Below are 19,978 nucleotides of genomic sequence, written 5' to 3'. Positions count from 1 at the left end.
GCGGCACGTTCGCGCGAACGCGTCGGTGTTCTCGCGGGATCGGAGGTAGACGCAATTTGTGGACACACAATCGGTCCCGAATTTGTTCGGTTCGGTGGTTGATACAGGGCTTTAATTAATAATCGGTAAGGTTAATGGTGCCTGCCGCCGGTTGCGCAATGTTTGATATTTGCAATTATGCTGCGAGTGGTTGGTTGAGCGTTCGTACGTGTTGGAGCATTATAGTTGTGCATTTTTATCAACCATTGGGCCCACGCTTACTAGAACCGTGCCGTACGGAAGAATGGGGATGAGTTATTTCGGTATCAAAATCCACACGGCACACGAGCATGCGAACATCGGCACCAACACGGTAGGCATGTCCAAGCAATGGCGACCACTAATTAGCCCACTTTGGAACGAAACTTTCCTCCCGAGTCGCGCAAGTTCCTCCAATGCTTCGGTCTCGATAGAAAAAAACGACATTGGTTTCTTCTTGCTTGATCGAGCATCGTACAGCACGTAATTTTTGGCAGCTTAATGGCGCTTCAAACTGTGCTGAAGCAGTGAGACCCTGTTTCCCTTCCGGGGTTGCCGATCGAAACTAGCCGACGGGATTTGGCACTCACTGCTTCATTCCCGTTTTGCGAGAGAGATTCAGTGCGCGTTAAATCGTCGCATGAAATGATCGAATTCCATCCAGCATCAGTTTCTTAGCAGAGAAAAAAAACACGCACATGCCCAAAATCTCCAACAACCTGACAACCCGGCTACACGCAATTTGAGCGAAGGTTGACATGGTTCTGGCGTCCAGTTGGCGTCCCGGGATCAAATTAGCCGATGACATGAGTGCGGCACGCCCGTGCGACCCGTGGCCGAAGATTCCGATACCGCTAGACCGAGGCCCCACAGACCAGCTCAGTGTCCGGCGCTAGTCTGATGGAGATTTCCACTTTCGGTTCGGTGTAATTAATTGCGTCGGTGTACGCCGCCGCCGCCCAGGCGTACGTGGAGTGGTCGCGGACAAATTGGCCGCGCGCACACACGCTGCCGGGAAGCTAAATTGACAGGTTTTTTGGCGGAAGAAAGTTTGGAAAACTCTGAAAACCCTCGTACACACATCGTTTGCGCTACCGGGCGGAGTGGGACGGAGAACCCGCGAGGGAAAAGAACGATCGTGCCAAACCGTGATGCGTCTGCTTGATTGACAAGGTTGAGCATGATGCTGCACGGGAGATGATGGATTGGGGTTTCGGCGAATGAAGCGATGTGCAAACACGGTCAGAATTAATCTGGTGGAGTGCCAGTGGGTGATTTTTTTTAATCGTGTTTTGCAATGAGATTATTAAAGTTGATAATACTATTTGAGGGGATGTTTTAAAATTTTATTTAAATAAGGTTATTTTAGACACAGGTTTAACATCGAAAAAGGTACGATATTGTAATCGATTAAAACATGTTCATATTATCTATAAGATTATCTTTAATCACACACTCAATTTCAATTATGTACATAGAAAACCCTTCAAATCTATGAACCTTGAACAGTTTGATTAAAAGGTGTAGTTTGATTAAAAGGATACTTTGGCTAAAAATAGAAATTTAAGCACAAGAAACATGCAAATTCATGCTCAAGATGAACAATTCACATTTGAAAAATCTTCCAAATATTTCAAACAATCTAATTACACGGAAATTAATTTAAACGAAACAAGCTCAGATTCTTGTAAGAATAACATTGAATAAAAAGCATGAAGCAAAACATATAAGGAGATAAATAATATAGCCGCTTCTTCCCAATTAAAACCGAGCTACACGAACAAAGCAAACATAAAAACAAAATGAAGCAAACATATAAAAAAATACATACACTTTTTCTCGTCAAAAAACTCAAACTGCTCGCTGGACGGATCATTGTTGTTCAGATCGCCGCCGGAACCGTTCGCGTGCGCACCGTAACCGTGGCCATTGCGGTCGCAAAAGTACTGTGCCACCAGGTCCGCGTGCGGTGCGGACTGCTGCTGCTGGTGCTGCACCACCACCACCACCCCGTCGGCCACCCTCGGCTGGCCCGGATGCTTCAGTTCGACCGCGCTGGCAGCGGGACCGAAGCTGCCATAGCACTGCAGCCCGTCGCAGCCATCGGCGACCACGAGCGACGAACGGAAGAGGCTGGACGGGGGGCTGGAGGACGAGCTGGCCGAGGAGCAGGAGGACGACGAGGACGACGACGACGAGGAGGGCGACGAAAAGGACGCACCGGACAGGGGATGGGCGGACGCGTGCGGTGTTGGAGGGGGCGGTGATGTGGCCGACAGTGGCTCCTGTTTCACGACGATCAGCGAAGCCAGCCGGGTTCGCATGTCCTCGCGCCTACAACCGGCACCGGGAACTAGGGGAACGGTTTTAAATATAGGGAAGGAACGGGGAGATAGGGAGCCTTAAGCAAGCTTCAGGTGCTTGGAATGGAACTATTTTCTCGCACAACTTCCGGTAGAACGCTTGATGGTGCGAAAGGCCTGCACACGGGTCTTCATTTATTTCCAATCAATTAGAGGTAACGCTCGTGTACTTTTTCACTTTGCAACAGTCAATCGAGCTGCACTAGTTTGTGTTTGTACTTCAAACGCATCGGGAACGCTACGGTATCACACACACACACACACACACTCACACACGGCAATTAAAAATCTTTTCCAGCGAAATGTATCACATTCTTCTAGCCTAGGTACCTCTGAACTTTAAGGGTCTTAAAAACGAAAGGACACAGGCAGACGGTGGAACTTGTACTAAACGCAAGACACATTTCTGTGCAAATGGGAGCTGGGGATAATACAGGGCTAAAACAACTAAACTGAACGGTTCTTAACTGAAAAGCGGCACTTCAAACACATCGAACACTGGCACGCAAACATTGTCACACACTTTGCATTGAACTACACGCAAGCAAACACTAAGCGATGGAAAATATTAAAAAAAATAATTATAAAATAATGCATTCAGATCCTTTTCTCCTGAAGTCAATTTTTTCGTACAACATCAAATCTTTATGTCTTTAAAAACTAAAAAAAAAACACACACACAACACACATAAGGAAAGCTTTCTACGCTGCAGCTTTGACATGCAGAATTTCATAAAGCGGTTAAGGATGCAAATTTAGCTGCAAATAGAGCAACATAGACAGCAGCAGCAGGGACACCAAACAGCAGTAGCAGCAGCAAAAACAGCAACAACAGCAACAACATCTAGATCCGTGCCAATGGCAACGGACAATGACGAACCTGCTGAAGGTTCGAGGACCCTCCGGTGCTGTTCTTGTTCCTCCTCCAGTACGAATGTGACGCTGGGTTTGACCGCGGCCGGAATCGACGGACGAATTCTGGTCGGTGGTCAAACACGGGCTCGGACGGCACGTTACATTCAATCACACACACACACGGTTTGCGGTGTCGGGAAGAACAAATTAAAGGATAAATATTCCTAAACAACAAAGGCCAATGTTTTCCTTTCTGTGAAATTCACAAGCACTACGATGGCAGGATTGAGATTTCCTTTTGATTCGTTCAATTCCACGATTGGTTCTTCATTTTGCGTGATTATCGTTGCACATTTTTAGATATTTTACCTAATGTTTTTTTGGCTCTTTATTTAAAATAAAATCGTTCAATCACTTTGCACTTAACACACACTTCTATCAAACCTTTACTAAAACAAGAAACATACACCCAAAATGAGAACAATAGATTCAACCAATTTATCACTGGTGAAACGAAACTGCACTGCAAAACGTTCATGTACGCGTGAAAATCTTCGATTCGCACTGGTTCGCTTGCCGGGATGCACTGAGCGCGCGCGCGCTGATAAACCTCTGTACGAGCACCGTCCACCGATCCGATCCACAGTCCACCTACGACGATGAGAAAGTCAGCGACAGCAGGCGATCCCACCGCAGTTCATCCTTCACACACACCCAGAGCCTCCACTAGAAGCGCGATCGACGATGATGATGATCGTGTGTCGGATCGGAAAGGGGAATATTCGCAACCCAAAACCGCTCTCGTGTGTAAGCGCGCGCGCACCGCGCGCTTCTTCTGCGAGAGCACGATCACCGTGTGGAGATGCTGCTGCTCTCCCACGGATCGAGACCGAGATGCTGGGGTCTCTAGCACAGATTTCGTTCCCTGTTCGAGTGAGAGCGAGAGTGCTATCTCTAGGCCGCAGACCGAAAACCCGATCGTACGCCAATGGGGGGGCGGGAAATAAGTTTGGACTACCACCACTTGGCAGCACTGGAGCGACTCGGGTTGTCGGGTAGCCCGCAGCGGGTCCGTGGGTGGCTCACAGTCCGTAGGGATGGCTCACTGGATGCAGCCGAACCCAAAATTTCATTCACTTTCACTCTCACTCGGTGCCGGCTCACTATCAGTAGGCTCACTTTCGCTTTCGTTCACGAAGCACTCCCCACTGTCGGGGATGCTGCGGCTGGGACTGTCCCGGTGACCTGAATCCTTCCACATACGGAATGGGTTTTGTCTGTTTCAGTTACATTTGCCAGACTTGCATGTTCTCAGAGCACCTGAACGGTTGGACACACAACACGATAACACACAGCGCAGGAGTAAGATACGATGAAAAGACCCCAAAAAAAATCACCGTCACCACACTCTCACTTTCATCCTCCGGCCTTTTTTGGACGAGTCCTCGAACCGCCCCAAGAATAATACCTCCAACAAAAACCGGTTGATCCACTAGCACTGGTGCGAGAATTGGATTCTTTTGGTCGCACGCTTTTACAACCACAGTTTACATATTCAGATGAAGTTGTTTTCTTGTATTTGAGGAACCGAACGGAAAGCGAACGTTCCAACGAGTTTTTTTTTTGCTATTTCACCTTAAAAATACACTTTGCTTTGCGAAACAATTTATCTTATTTAACGTTATTTTACACTACACATGCACACACCTATCATAAAACGATCCACAATTGCACGCTCAGCACCAGACCGAACGATCAGCAGGAGCATAAAATTCAAATAATCCCGTACCCGCACAGACCGCACTGAACGGAGCCGTCGTAAAAAGTCGTTCCACAAAAGTGTCGTTCCACTCTGCTCGATATGGCGCCTTGAACGCGACTGAAGATATCGTTGTCCCAGCGCAGGCTAGTATATCGTACACTGCTACACACGGTAAAAGGTATCCAACCAGGCAGCTCCACACGAGCACGCTCCCCAAGACCCGACGCCGTGGAGCTCGACCCAATGTTCGCTCTTTTGCGCTCTCTTCTCATGCCCGATGGAGCGCACTCTCGCGCTCACTACTGCGAAGCCCATTCTCACACACACACATGATCCTAACCTTCCGCAAGCGCGAATCTGCTGAGCCTCAATCGTGGAGCGACCTTCGCGCCCGCCTTTCGTTGTGGGCCCTTTGTCCCCCTCACATTTCACCGCGGCTTGCCCACCAACCCTTGTGCGGTGTCAGTCGATGTGTCGTCACTCTCTCACGTTCGAAGAAGCGCTCCCAGTTGCTCTCTCGTTCACAGCCTCTACGTGCATCTCATCGCGGCTCTGCTCAATTCACTGCCCCACGACGGTTTACGTTCGTCAACGGTGACGTCACGGTTGCTCGGGTCGGTACCGTATGCCGCGGCACTTGCGGAAAAGCGAGAACACCCTATTTTGCCCGTTCGCTTGCCGGGTTCGGGCGATTGCTTCGAGAACGCGCTTTTTTATGACGTCACGAGGACTTTTCCGTTTTTCCCCTTTTTTCCTCCCGCCGTTTGCATTTTCATGTCCCCCTCACGCTTAGCCCGATGGTTTCACGTGTCACTCCACCTGTGTGAGGCGAGTGAGTAAAATCGGTCCCCACGGTATACAGGACGCCTTCCCACCGCCTTCCTTGCTGACCCTACGAGCAGAATTCATTCATAATTTTCCGGATCGTGGACATGCGCACAGGACGCGTTTCGTTCCATCGAAAGGAAAAATCGATTCCGTTTTTTGTGTGTTGCCTTCTCGAGCTTTCCCTAACCTGCCTCCGGGACATTCCATCACACTGTGAGGTGGAATGGTTCCAAAGCCGACAACTGCATTGAACTTGACCATGGTACAAGGTGGTTGCAACAATGACGAATGCATGTCCGATCGATACTTGTTTCCTTTCGGTGTGCATTTGAAAATAATTTTAGAATGACAAAAAATAAAAATGGAATAGCATGTAAATCACCTAAAATTCAAACCGGAATATGGAAAACAGTACATGTGAATAAAAAGGGACTCATTTTAATTTTAAACCTTTGTTCCTAAATATGGCTCAAACCGACTCTGAACGAGCTGACATTTAAACCGTCAGGCAAGTGACAAACAAACGACTTACGTTTTTGCGTTTTCTAAAAACAGGATGCTAAACATCGTTAACATCGTTCCCACTGATCTTTCCCTAGCCGTGCTTCCAGCTATGCTGAACCATAATGCTGAATGAATGTAACTATTATATCATTTGTCTTCCCTTGGTCTCATTTTTCCACCACGATCGTGATTCCTTCAGCACTCATTACGAGCGTGTTTTTGGTCGGAGGTTGCTGGACGTTGTTGCTCCTGGAACTGCTTATGCGCACCGGCGAAACGCACCGTTTCCCGGCCCGGTTCACCCGGAGCCTCATAACGAAACCACGCGACACAGCGCAGCAAGAACATTGCATAAGGACTGAAACGCGTTCGCACTAGCCTAGGGGGGGGGGGCACTTGTACGGTAGTTCTAGAAACGTTTTTCCATTCATGTTAGTTAGTGCTCGGGTGATTTGGTTCGTTGGTTGCAAACAGTTGTGCACGATTTTTTGGTAAAAATAGATTTCTAGGGAAATGTTTTGCTGATAGTTTGGTTGGAGAAAATAAAACAGGAGGTTTTTAATAAAGACAAATGTCAATTTTTAAACAATTATTGACACTAAATGCAGCTTTGAACTATGTGGCGAACAGGTTATTATTCAATTTCACGCTCACGAAAGTATGCGCCTGATACTGTACCATCCCACAAACACAGGGTTTACTTCCTTCCGGTGCCGTGACGCAACGAACATACCCTGACTGTTATGCTATTTCGACATTAATTTATCCTTGTGTAGCATTTGTTCCGGCAGTGGCCGATTCATTACGAATTGAAACAAACTTTCCACTCAAACAACAACAACAGCAGAGTCGGCGGCAGCAAACTGCAAAAATACACACGGTTCTAATTATACACACGGTGCGCTTCATAGTTGCTTCAACAGTGTGCGAATCGTTCGAACTTCCTGCACTTCATTACCGGCCTGAACGGGGGGGGGGGGGGCTTTGATTGAAATAAAATTTTCACCAATGACGCAAACAATTCACCACCACGACCACTCTCCTTTTGCTCGCGGGAGACCACTTTCCCGGTCGAAAGGAAATAAACTGCAATCGACAATAGCAAGAACAGCAACAGCGAAACATAACCCTACCGTTCATGGGAAAGGGAAGATGTTTACAACTTCCCATACCACCCGGAAAAAGCGGGATGCCACTAGGGATGGCAAAAGTTGCACCTTCTCTCATACAGAAGGTGACATCAGAGCATAACCGCACACAAACAATCCTCCGTTGGCTCGTCAAGTGAGTTCCCGATGCCCTGCCCCATCTACCCGAAACCTCAACGGAAGTGTATCGTTTTGTGTGCGATGTTTGTAAGGGCGTCACTTGTACAGAATGCACTGGGCGACTGTATGCGTGTTGGTTTGTGCACTAAACCCCTAGCCCGTCAATGACGTGCCAAGTACGGTTGGTCCGACACAGCCGAGGAATGCAACCGGAACATATCATCCGTGTGGTGGTGTGGTGTGGTCAAAGCAGATGGGAGGGGGAAGGATGTTACCAACACTACCGTGGAAATGGTCGAGAATGGAGTCTAAAAATACTTTCGCTAACCATCGCTGTCGGAGGCTAGTTTCACAGGGATATTTCAAGCCGTTCTAAGCGCCCTTTACCGGAGGCTTGTGCTTGCGTGGTTTTGCTCTTTCTTTTTCTGCTGCACCACTCCCAGCATGGATGGATGCGCAAAAAAGTGGGCAACTCATTCATTTTCCATAACGGATGTAAGGTGGTGCCACCGTCCGCCAGAAACATACAGCCACAAACGATGCAGTAAAGCAGCTTGTGGTCGTTTATAGAATCGGGTTTTTAAATCGTGCAAGGAGCTAGAACGAGTATGGACGAAACTTGCTTTCGCACATAAATATAGAGCACATATGAATGAAGTTTATCGTGTTCCAGCAATAAGTATAGACGAGTTTCATAGCTCAATAGACTTCCTTTAGGTAGCTATTTTCTACATTTTTAATTTTTAGTAAGGCGCTCTACTATTGTTTCATTACATCATTTGTGTAACTCTGCAACTCGTCTCACAGCACATAATCACATCATCCATAAGCAAAGGTTAGTAACTCGCCAAATTACGCCATAAACGTGCGGTAAGTTGGCAAACAATTATGAAAGATATTTCATCATAGCACGCTCGCATGCTGCGGTGTGCTCACGGGATGATAAAGTTTTTCTACCACACCACACACACACAAACAAGATTCCTTGCTTGCTATGAAGCCTTAAAAATAGTTTCCTTTCTATGGCAAAAGTGAGCGTTTAGGTTGCTGTTAATAATAAACCCCAGCGTTATGATGATATTCCTGTACAAGGAGACGAAAATATCAAAAGAATACATTTCCGTACGCCTGCAATAAAAAACTTTTTCCATTGTGACATAAGGTTTTGGAAAAAGTGTGACCGCGTGAAGAACTATCCCTGTGCCGCCGGGTGATCCGGGAGCGTAGAATGAGTTATGGCATATCAAAACAAAACGCACACTTTGAGGTTGCTGGTTACATGGTTCTTTTGTTCTGGGCAGGGCTAAAAATAATCTCTGTAATAACATGTCACATGCATAACATGCTTTGGGAATAAAACTGCTTTTAAACACACACTTTATGTTTATCTAAATAAACACTTTCTTATCGGTCTACCTTCGCATTCAATTAGAAACCGCAACCGACTAAATGCTATCGAAGGTACTCCAATGTAACACGCTGCACACGTTCCACATTCCGGAACGCACTGCTAGTGGAGTGCAATCCAACTGCAACACCCGTATCTGCATCGCGTTGCTTTAAATGACCTCACTACGCCCATGACGGGAGGCCGTAGCAGAGGCCGTGTTTGCTAGCCAAAATGCATGAAACGGTCCGCTTTGGGGCAGCGAGGCTAGTAAGATATGTTCGGCTACCATCGCGAAGGTCATCGGTTGCATGATGAAAAGCTCTAACTCATAATGGTGGTTAGTGGGTTGGTTTATGTTTTCTTTTTTGCTTTTCGCACAACTCCTGTGTATTTTCTGTGCTCCAAACGATGCAACGCCGTCTAATGACGGAGGTATGCTGTGCTAACGATGTGCTCATGAACTGCCTTTACTATATATACTTGAAAATGAACGTCGTGTACGAGGCAATACATGCTTGCCAGTGGAATAAATAATTGCTACCTTTTTTACATGCCCTAAAGTACCTAAGGATTCCTCATTTTCATCACAAAAATTAAGAAAAACGCACGAAGAACGTTTCAGTATGCATTGACTCGCCTTATACAAATCCTCCGACCGACACCGTCGATGGAAGTTCGTCATAAACAGCGCGTTATCCAACGATTAGGTAAGTAACTTATGTAGCACCCTGACGTCCCTAAACGCTCCAGGTGCCACATTCTAGCCGTTCGACGAGGTGTTAAGACTATCAATAAGCCTATGTGGTGGGTCTATGAAGTTCTGACTCATGCGCTCTTAATGGCTTTTTAATTATTTTGATAATGCAGTGTCAGAGAGATTTCAGAACATGTTAAACATTTTCACATTTTACTCAAACATTCCTGGATATATAAAACATTGCTTAAATTTCCAAATATTTCTTAGCTTATCCCAAAGGACTCTCTCTTGCTTCTCGCAATGCAAAACCACGTAACCTGAGCGTCATCGCACCGACCAGCGGCAAACCGTAATCACAAATCACGCCATCATCCTCACCCGGCTTCGGTGTGGCAAACTTTTCCGCAAACTCCAATCACCACTGCAAACGGTGCTGCCCCACGTGGTGGGGCTTTCGCGTGATTCCCATCTGCTCGAAGAAGAACCACGTGTAGCGAGCGGCCATCATTAGCAGACCAAAAAGTTTCGCTCAACGGATGCAATAACAAGCGCTGCTCCGTTAAAAGTGTTATAATTAAAAACAACACAATGGCAAAACGGTGGGAAAACTGGGAGGGAAAGAAGTTGAAAAAAACAAGCAAAACGGAAACAATGCAACCCAGCACGAGAAGCGCTACTTTTGTGAAAAACAAATCATTACGAAAAGTTGGGCTGTTTTTTGCATCCCGTTATTCGCTAACCGTTTGCTATTTTCTGTGCACAAGGAAAGGACAGCATCGCTCGGTTCTGCGTACAATTTGCAGGGAAAGAGACAGCCAGTTGCTTGACATACAGTCTTTCCGTCTCTTTTCCGTGCTGACGTCATTGATAATCGAATCCGATGGCACGGTAACGGGCTGGTGTTCGTGTGTACACGGCATGACCCTCGAGGGAGTTTTCCAGCTCGACAGGCACGTGCGTTGGAGGAGCATGATCTAACATGCGGCCCATGACGACCCGGACCCGGAGCCCGTACAAGTGGTTGCAGCGCTAGTGTAGGTAGCCGCTTGTTGGCCGATGGAGCTGCCTGGCCGTCTGTACCACTAACACCACCAACAGCAAACACGCTCTCGATAACGAACGGAAGGCGACAGAATTTCCCCGTTTTTTTCTTTTCTTTGCGCGCCACTGCTATCGTGCGAGAGTGAAGCATGTGACAGCTAGCAGTGCGCCTATCGTGCCATCTCTGACCAGTGTGACGTCATGTGGTAGTATTTTCGTGTAGAGAACCGTCTCCACGACGGCACCCGGTCCAACCTTCTGGTCCAAAACGTTTTACCGACGACCTTCGCCTTGGGATATTGGGTTTGAGTTTCTAAGAGCAGCTGCATGGCATGATATGCCGGTCGATTGTGGGGATTAGGGAAAATCAATAATTTCTACTAAGATGGGGGGACCTTCACTAATCAAGTGGTGGTAAGCAAACCGTTTAAGGTAGGTGTTTGATGCAAAAACGTTTTAAGAGGGCTTTAAGAGATTTAGTTTAGTTTGGATTGGTATTGTGCTTATAAATTATCTTTGATCACTTTTAACAGTTAGCTGGATGAATTTGTAAAATTTTTCATGCGATGAGTAAAGCTAGATGTTGCTTTAGTGTAGCTCCGGATATTCATCATGTTTTTACAGAATTTCTTTGTATCCTGTCCCTGGATATGCCACTTTTTAATTTTACTAGGTTATCATGGTGTACTAGAATCAATTCAAAATATGTCTGACCGCTAGTACGCCCTGGTGTTGCAGTTTTGCTTACCTTCTATCCGAATCCGATGTAAATTAATCGATAATTTCAATTATTCTAGTCCAGATGCATTGAAGTGCATCGGAATTCATTCTAGAGGTAGACACCAACAACAACAGTACTGTGAACTTCACACAAGCACGCATTATCGTTGCAATTTAGTGAGTTTTTGCAAAATTCCGAGTCAAATTATTAGAAAATTCTTTTTTCCTCAGATTTAGCAAACTGAATTATGCACAGGTATGGCCGTCAAAAATTTGAATTAGTTAGAAATTTGTTTGATGAATAATACATTCAGTGTCCATAATTCGAAGCAACACGGTAGATAACGCAATAAAACTTAAATTTTATTATGAAGTGTCTACATACTAAAATGCAGATTAAAAAATAACACACGGAATACAAAATCTTACATGTAATCTTGAGTATTTTGAAAGAGAAAATGAGTTAAATACTAATAGAATCTTCTAATAAATCCTTATCCATTGCGTGCTCTTTAACCTTTAAGCTAAATTGGGGCAAAATACACACACTCACGCGCCAGAAATTTTCGACTTTCACCTGCTCTTCCCAAAAACTCAACAATTAAACAGTTACAACTTCTCTCGTTAGGCGACGTCATTACATGGTGTGCGGAAAAATGCACCTCCTCCTGACAGGCCGATTTGGCCTTTCGGTCCGAAATGTGAGCGTTATGTTTGATGATGACTTCGCCGTACTTTACATGCTGCCGATGGCATATTATTCAATAAAACAGCGCAAATATCAAAGGTATCGCACCGCAATCGAAGCTTTAATCACTCGGGCTGCATTAGCGTCGCGGACGGGCAGGCCGAGTTCGGCGGAGAGAGAGAGAGAGAGAGAGAGAGAGAGAGAGAGAGAGAGAAAAAGAGCCACACAAGAACAAACCTACCCTGCATGCGCCACATTCTGACATTAGCATTAACTGTAAGCGTTGTTTCTACGGCCCGCACCATTTCCCACCTTACCCTTGGTCCCCCAAACAACACATGGTACTATCCCACCCACCCACACACACATACACACACACACACACACCCGTGGGGTAATGATCCCGTGGAATGTGACTGCGGTTAATGGAATTGATGTGATGGGCTACCGTAAACGTTTCCAGCCGCAGCTTTCCCCGGCCCCGAGCCACACAGCCAGTGGTTTCCGCCTGTTAGAGCTCATCATTTAGATTGAGTTTATTGCTCCATTTCATCATATGACGTCATAGTTGTACGAGAAGGATAACAGCATACGCTCAACGGTGTGGTTCCGTTTCACGCAACCTACACAGCAACGCTCGCCACGGTGTGCCGGCGGTGGTTTTTCCTCCCACCGGTGGAAACGCACTTTTCAATACATAAGTTATGGGTATGTGTTTGTAAGCGTAAGCACACACACAACACACCTTAAAGCAACACCAGGGTTGCTGAGCTTTCATTCATGCTCTCGCAGAGCTTTCGCCGGATGGAGCGTGCGTGCTGTAAACCATCGCGATAGATGGAGGTTTCTGTGTATTAAAGATGTGAATATATTGGCTCGATTGGGTTTGAAAATGTTCTCATTCTGCGACATTCCAACTTAATTTGTTGCATTTTATGCGTTTTGCAAAGCGTATGCAACTTCTCAAAGTTGTTCTGCAGATCACATTTTTAACTGCCTTTGTTTAGGCCCAATCAACAGCCGCATTAACCGGACAGGTGCGTATGGGCAGTATATCTTACCATCCAATCACCTCGATCCCCGCGCCCGGCTCCACTGTATGCACTGTCATAAACTGTCCAAAGTGCGGGCCAAATGGACGGCGGGGCGAATTCATTTGCCGACATGATTGCTTCATTGAAATCGAAATCGAATATGGTTGCAGCGGAACCCGATTAAAGCTCGAGACCGATCGATGCACATCAAATCAAGTAGGACAAGAAGGAGGGAAGAGAAGCAAAAAAAATGTGTCGCTTAATCTTGAACAAGCACCCGAACATTGAATGCCATACCGGTGTGAGTAGGCGGGAAAGGCAATTGAGATTACCGTAAAAGGTGGTCGAGGAAACGGTAGGATAACGGAGTGTTTAAATTACGTTTAAATCCACCCAGAGGCGGATGCTGGTGTGTTTTACTTTAGTTGAATATGATCCATCCATAATTTAGTTTCAAATAGTGCTCTAAATAGAGAACGATTTCAAGGAACTATTTAACTTACAAATTATAAACAACAGGCGCTATTGGTTGAACGTCAGCTAACTAAAATATGTTTTAACTTTGCAACAGTGACGTGTTCGGTTGTTTGCATATTTTGGACCCATTTTGCAAACTCTCCAGCTGGCCTTCGTTCAATCCTTCTAGGAAAGTAAGCGCCATCAATAACACACCGGACGACGGCGGAACAAAGACAGTAATCAGGCCCGGGCACCGCAGGCTCCACGCGCGAGAACTTCAAAACAGGTCTCTGGCGGATGAAAAATGGATCAACTTAGCTACCCGGAGCGTAACTCTGGGCACGCCGAAAGCCCAGATGGAAGCCACCGTCAAAACCATCATCGTCATGTGAGACAGTGAACACGGTTCTAGCACGGCGCGGGATTGTAAACACAAGGTAAATTCTAGAACCGAAAGGGAGAATGAAACTGTCCTCCTGTTTCCACTCCCCCTTGTGGCTAGAAGTCATCTCATTAGCTTATACTTGTCCGCTGTCGACTCTCCATTTGCTGAGGCCCTCATTCTCATCTCCAGCATCTAGAAGTGCGCGCGATCACAGACACCATCGACAGCTCGACAGCAAAACGGCCAGCGGTCGTTTGGTTCCCGGCCGTGTCCTTGAAGATCCTGTTGCCGTTCGCGGGTGCTTGCGGATTTTTTTTTTTGTACCCGCGACACTCTCATTCGTAACATTCCCTTCCAACTCCCAACAAGCAGCGATCGGTGAGACTAGAATAATAAATAAAAATTCACCCATGCCGGCAAGTCGAAAATCACGAGCATTTTGCATGATTTAACATTTTGCAACACAAACTAACTGAACCTTGCAGTATGGCCCGGCTGTGGGATAATGATGTAAAGATTGATGCCCACTATCCGGTTCTCATTTTTCCCATTATTTGCGTAGCGAAAGGAATCGTTTCGGTCGCCGAAAACACGACTCGTTAAGCCATACAATCGAACCATTTTCACGGCTTTTGTTTCTGCAAATGTCTTAATTATGGGTGAACGCTGGCTTCGTTCGCGCTGACCACACCGATCGGAACACGCGAGTATTTAAAATAGCTTTTTGATGATGTTATGATCTCATTATGAATGAAACTCATCTATAAAACTGTTCTTAGCGGCATGCGTGTGTGAAAACGCCAATTCCAAATCAGCATGACCTATTGGAACGGTCAACGGGGCCAAACGCTGTGGAGTGAAGTTCATTAGGTGCATGAATATTTATGCAAACCGAATCCACCGAAAAGGATGTCGCATTTACGAGCTTTATTAGGAGTAAATGATACCACGGTAACAATGAATCTCACGGTCCATAAAGAGAGTCTATAAAATCAGTTTAATCAGTTTGTAAACCACAACGGTTTAGTTTGCGTATAAATATGTTCATCCCAAAAAGTTCCCATCACACTTATTTATGACAAAATCATCACACACACAACCGTCGTATCTATGCAATATTTTGCGTTCACTTTAAAGGAACGTTTCACCATCTTTAAATTCAAACTTAAACGCATCGTCCCAACCCAGCCAGTCGATTTTGTTCGGTTTCGTTCCGCAGCCCATCATAAATAATCGTGTCATTATAGCAGCGAGACAACTTAATGATTATTCAACAGCTCCGAAAACTGCTCCGAAAAACCCGGGGGGCTAGCGAGCATACATTGGGCGACGGTGACGGTGGTGGAAAAGCGATCGCTTTTGGTGCGTTTTCTATGGTAATTGGAGCGCAGGAAATAAAACATTCCCCCACAGTTCGTTAACTGGATCAGATCCATCATTTGTCAATCTGAGCGGTCGGGTGCAAAACGTCTAAAGATCTGCACCTTAATCGCGGCCGGTTTTTCAGCTTATCTTCAGATCCGATCGGCGTTAAGCCAACCTTATCGCAAGGTTAAGCGTGCTCTCTGGGGGAATGGTGTTTTGTAGTTGTGCAAACAAACAGAGCTTGCATACAAAACGATATCCTTATGTTTTGAGCCAGGTCGCGAAGGACATATCATCGATTCGTGACGTCGCGACAGATGGAAGACACAACGCGTTTGAATTGGGATGCACCGAGTCTGGTAAAACAACTCGCTCCGGAAGATTACGACCGACTGCAGCAATTAATCAACCACTATCACAGTAGCAACCTTTTAGCACACCCGTGAAGACATCGCAAAGCGAGATAAAGCTCGTTAATCCATTGCAGTGCGAAAACAAATGTGCCAAAAGCCTGCTTCCGTCCCCGACCCCAATTGACCGTATTTGGTGATCTTCCGTAGCATAAGCCATCAGGTGGGGAGGGCGCATGGAACAACAAGTGTAAATCGCAGCTCACCAGAAATTGGTCCGAATACATACAACATGATAACAACAGCCGATTAAAGCCACTCCTCGGTAGCCTTCGGTGAAGGTAGACCCCACCCCTCCCCTGTAAAGGGGTGCGATAAGGGCACGGATTATGCTGCCGGACAGGAATATGAAGTGAATGTATGCGCGCCAAGGTTCGTAGTGTCGAGTGCGCCTGGGGCTGGATGTTTTTTCTTAGCTGTTTTTTCTTTGTATTTCAGGCTGCAGTTTCGAATTAAAAATTTATTGCACCTGATTGATGATTTGATTGGTTCCATAAATTTGTGGTTTTAAGGCAGTTGTCTTTGTTGCCGAGATTACCCACTGAGGGGGGAAGGGCTATAGGGTGTGCAAAAAGGTGTGAAAATAGAGCACATTTAATGGTTTCTACAATAACGGTGCCATATTGAATTGCTCCATAAAATGGTGTTTTTGTTCGTTACTTTTAATAGCAAGATTGTCCTTAATAATAAAACTTTAATACTCAATACTTCCAATGTTTCCAATGTCCAATGTCCAAAGTATTCTGAGGATGCGATTGAGAACAAACAGTAAGAAAAAACGACCCAATTACTTCAAGTCACAACATGTCTGCAATGTCTTCATTAACGAAACCGCAAACGAAGAGCTCTTTGTATACCGAATCCGGCAAAGACGCGTGAAGCAACAAACCTGACAAAGTGGACAGCTTTTTGTAACATAATCCAAGCAGACTGTAAAGTGACACCCCACGCACACGCACAGCTTATGAGAAAGAAGAACAAACAAACTGATGCAGACCACCAGTGCACACGAACCAGCACAACAACGGCATCGCATAAAACACTCTCGTTTCAGCAAAGCTTAGTACAGGAAAGCGCTTCAACAAATCTGTGTGTACCCGGTTTCACACCAAACAGTATTGCGCAGTCCAGCCTGTGTGTCTGTGAGGACAGGTTAGAGGCAGCCAGAACCCGTTTCACTGGTCACCGGCGCTGCTGCTGCTGGTGAACCGGCATATCGGCGCATCTTTCCTTTTTCGCCCATTCCCTGACCACCTGATCGTATCGTGCATCGGGGGCTTAAGGTGAGGAATTTAATCAAACAAACTACCCAACAAACCCAGTGCTACGGAGATACGTTTGCTTGCAGTCGATGTTAATAAAGCTCTGGTGCAATACTTTAGCCAATCCTCCCCGTAGCTGGACGCTTCGATACCGGTTGTCTTGGTGCTATCTTCGGTGTAGAGAATTAACAACCGAAATAAATAAATAATTACTATGCCTTTTTTCTGGAGTAATGTACCATAAATTCGCACCGATCTTGGCAGACGCTGGGTTCGGGATGATGCTCGTGACGACTGTATTTATACGACCGGCTCCGACATCTAACCACTACGTGCAGTGTGTAGGTGCTACGAATTTATTATGTGTCTTGGTGGATTCTGCACTGCAGATTGTCTAGCTTGTGTTGCAATTTAATGTGGCACCAGTGCGCACAGTCAGCTCTTCGTAACTCATCGCCATTAGCCATCGCTCGTACTGCTACCGTATTACCGCGCAAGAATCATAAACTGTGGAATCAGCATTATGTTTATAAAACAAACGTTATCTTGGGTAAATATCAGCAACCTGGGCCAGAATTACGATCATGATGAAGATCAATGAGGATCATTGAAATATCACGATTGGATCTTGCATTTATCTTTATTAGAGGTAAACCTTGTAAATGTACTAAGATGCGATTGACCTCAATAGGTAATCTACTCTAAGGTACTATTGGAGATCAAATTAAACATTTAATGTGTAAAAGATTAAATTCTTACAATACAAGATGTAAAAGCCTATACAGCTAAGTTGTGCAATCAAAACTGAATCTGTTTTATTTATTTTATGCTGTCATTTTTACCTCATAAGCATACAACTTTATGACACTTCCAAAATCTTTAATCCCAATAAGCCACTGTGTGTCAGCTCCCTCGACTTTTTACAACTTTAAACCGCCCAAGTTCGAAGGCTGCCGAAAAAGAAGGACTCCTCGCACACCCAATAATCCAACACAATGATATCATACTGATCGAATTATTAACTCGTTTAAGAACACTCCGCAAGCGTGCTCCCTTCGTCCAACGCTAATGTCCTCCGCAAGCATTTAAAACCGTCTTATCGTTCTCTTTCTCCACGTCCGCTCTGTTTGAGGCGAAAGTAGGCCCAGCAACGAAGTAGGTGGTCCTACCAAAGGAAACACTTAAACTTCTTAAACTGTTTACTCGTTTCCGGAGCAGCCGTTCCAAATTATCGCTGATTATATACAGCTTCCCTCTCGCAGTAACCACCGATTAGTCGACCGTCTTAAAGCGCCAATCGCTAAAATTGAGTGTTTGATTGAAACGATCCGTTGGCAGAACTTACGCAGCCACAGCTCCAGCACCCCGGGGACGAAGGTCGCCCGGTAGTCCAACACTTGTTCGACACATGTCGGTTGCCACTTGTACCAGCTGTAGTTGGCCCGCTCAGCCTGCCACTGAGCATCGAGTCGCGCGTCACTCTTACTATAGCTTCTCCATCTTTCCGTTTCTGTTCCATTCCCTTTTCGCAGAAAAACTCTTTCTCGCACTATCTCGACAGATCGTACACCCATTCGGATGCTGCAGCTCGGCATGATCGCAACTGAAGCCGACCGTACCAGTGTGTTAGAGGTGAAAGATACACGTTTAGTGACCATTATCGTAAATCTTGATGGGCTCACATTATTAGGAAGGTAATTTTTGGAAGGCTTTATATCACGGCAGTTCCTGCACACATGTTGTGCAAGGGCACACAGGACCAAATCATGGTGTTTTGGTTTGTTTTGTTTTTGCTCAACTGCTCCATTAAATGGCTGCTAATGATTATGATTATGTTACAATTCAATTATAAGCGAGCGAGGTAGCTTCGGACAAGGCTCGCCGGCAGCAAGGATAAAGTGAGCGTGCACGTCACACGGCACCCCTCCCGGTACGCACGCGGGTGATCCAAAAAAGGGAAGTAAATTTTCCGCACCAACAGAGGCGCCTGGAACAAATGTGTAGTTATGGGGCAAGAATTTAATGGAGCAGTAACAGGGCTTTATTTTTTCGCCTGCGTTTTGTCCATTTCTTCAACCTTGCACGGTGACTGAGCTATGACAGGAGACCACCCAGGTAGAAAGCTCTCCATTTTGGGGAGGGAGATCGGTTTTGGAGTTGCTTTTGAATGCTCATTGAAAGGGTCCAAAGAAGATCATTTCTCTCGCTTTAAAGTTATGGAGGAGAGAAAGGAAAGGAAAACGAGCTCTACGGTTACGGTCTCCACGCGTATCGCATTTATGAAATGACTGTAATTCATAATCATATGGAAGTCGAGGTCTAGAGCCTGAGCAACGTATACCCTAATTGACAAGGCCCAACTGTCACAGTCTGTGATATGTAAAGCACTCCAGTTTGAGTTGGAGATCAAAACCTTATGATCACATGCAAATCAAGATAGAGCTTTCGAACGAATGGGAGAGATATTTTGGACAAGTAAATGTACTGCATGACAGGCACTATCGCTAGGAGTGAAGCAAGATATGCCGTTCGGGAATTGTATCTTGTTAGCACAAAGCTCCAAATGACGGCGATCAATAGATCTATCAATGTACTGCAGTTGACGTCTAATGCTTTAATATCAATGGGATATAGTTAAACAGGTACAAATTGGAGTTTCAATTTATATCGAAAGAAGACATTGTAGACATTGTATAATATAGGAAGCTACTTTTAACATAAAAATTTAAATATAAAATTTCAAATATCTGCTTTTAAATCATAAGACATTTAAAACGCATTTGTTATCAAAAACGTATGCTACTAAATCAAATGAAAATAGTTCGGTACGACCACACAAGCCCTTCGAATCAGAGAAAGTGACCCTTTTAACACGCCATTGCAACACCTTCTAATTACTAGGGCCTACAGCGGAACCACTGTACCGCAC

General features: G+C 45.5%; 1 protein-coding gene across 1 annotated transcript in view; it reads right to left on the bottom strand.

Moving 5' to 3' along the window:
• The window catches only part of LOC1277648 (probable nuclear hormone receptor HR38), a 99,966-nt gene extending 94,895 nt beyond the window's left edge, over nt 1–5,071 (bottom strand). The window contains exons 1-2 of the mRNA XM_061654808.1: nt 4,944–5,071; nt 1,850–2,932 (exon numbers count right to left, since the gene is read on the bottom strand). Of these exons, the coding sequence (XP_061510792.1) occupies nt 1,850–2,342 (493 nt within the window). The 5' untranslated portion in view covers nt 2,343–2,932; nt 4,944–5,071. The remainder of the gene's footprint in view (nt 1–1,849; nt 2,933–4,943) is intronic.
• Nucleotides 5,072–19,978: the final 14,907 nt, after the last annotated feature.

Source organism: Anopheles gambiae, chromosome 3, assembly GCF_943734735.2.
Source record: "Anopheles gambiae chromosome 3, idAnoGambNW_F1_1, whole genome shotgun sequence".
Taxonomy (NCBI): domain Eukaryota; kingdom Metazoa; phylum Arthropoda; class Insecta; order Diptera; family Culicidae; genus Anopheles; species Anopheles gambiae.
This window is presented reverse-complemented; position numbering and strand designations above follow the sequence as displayed.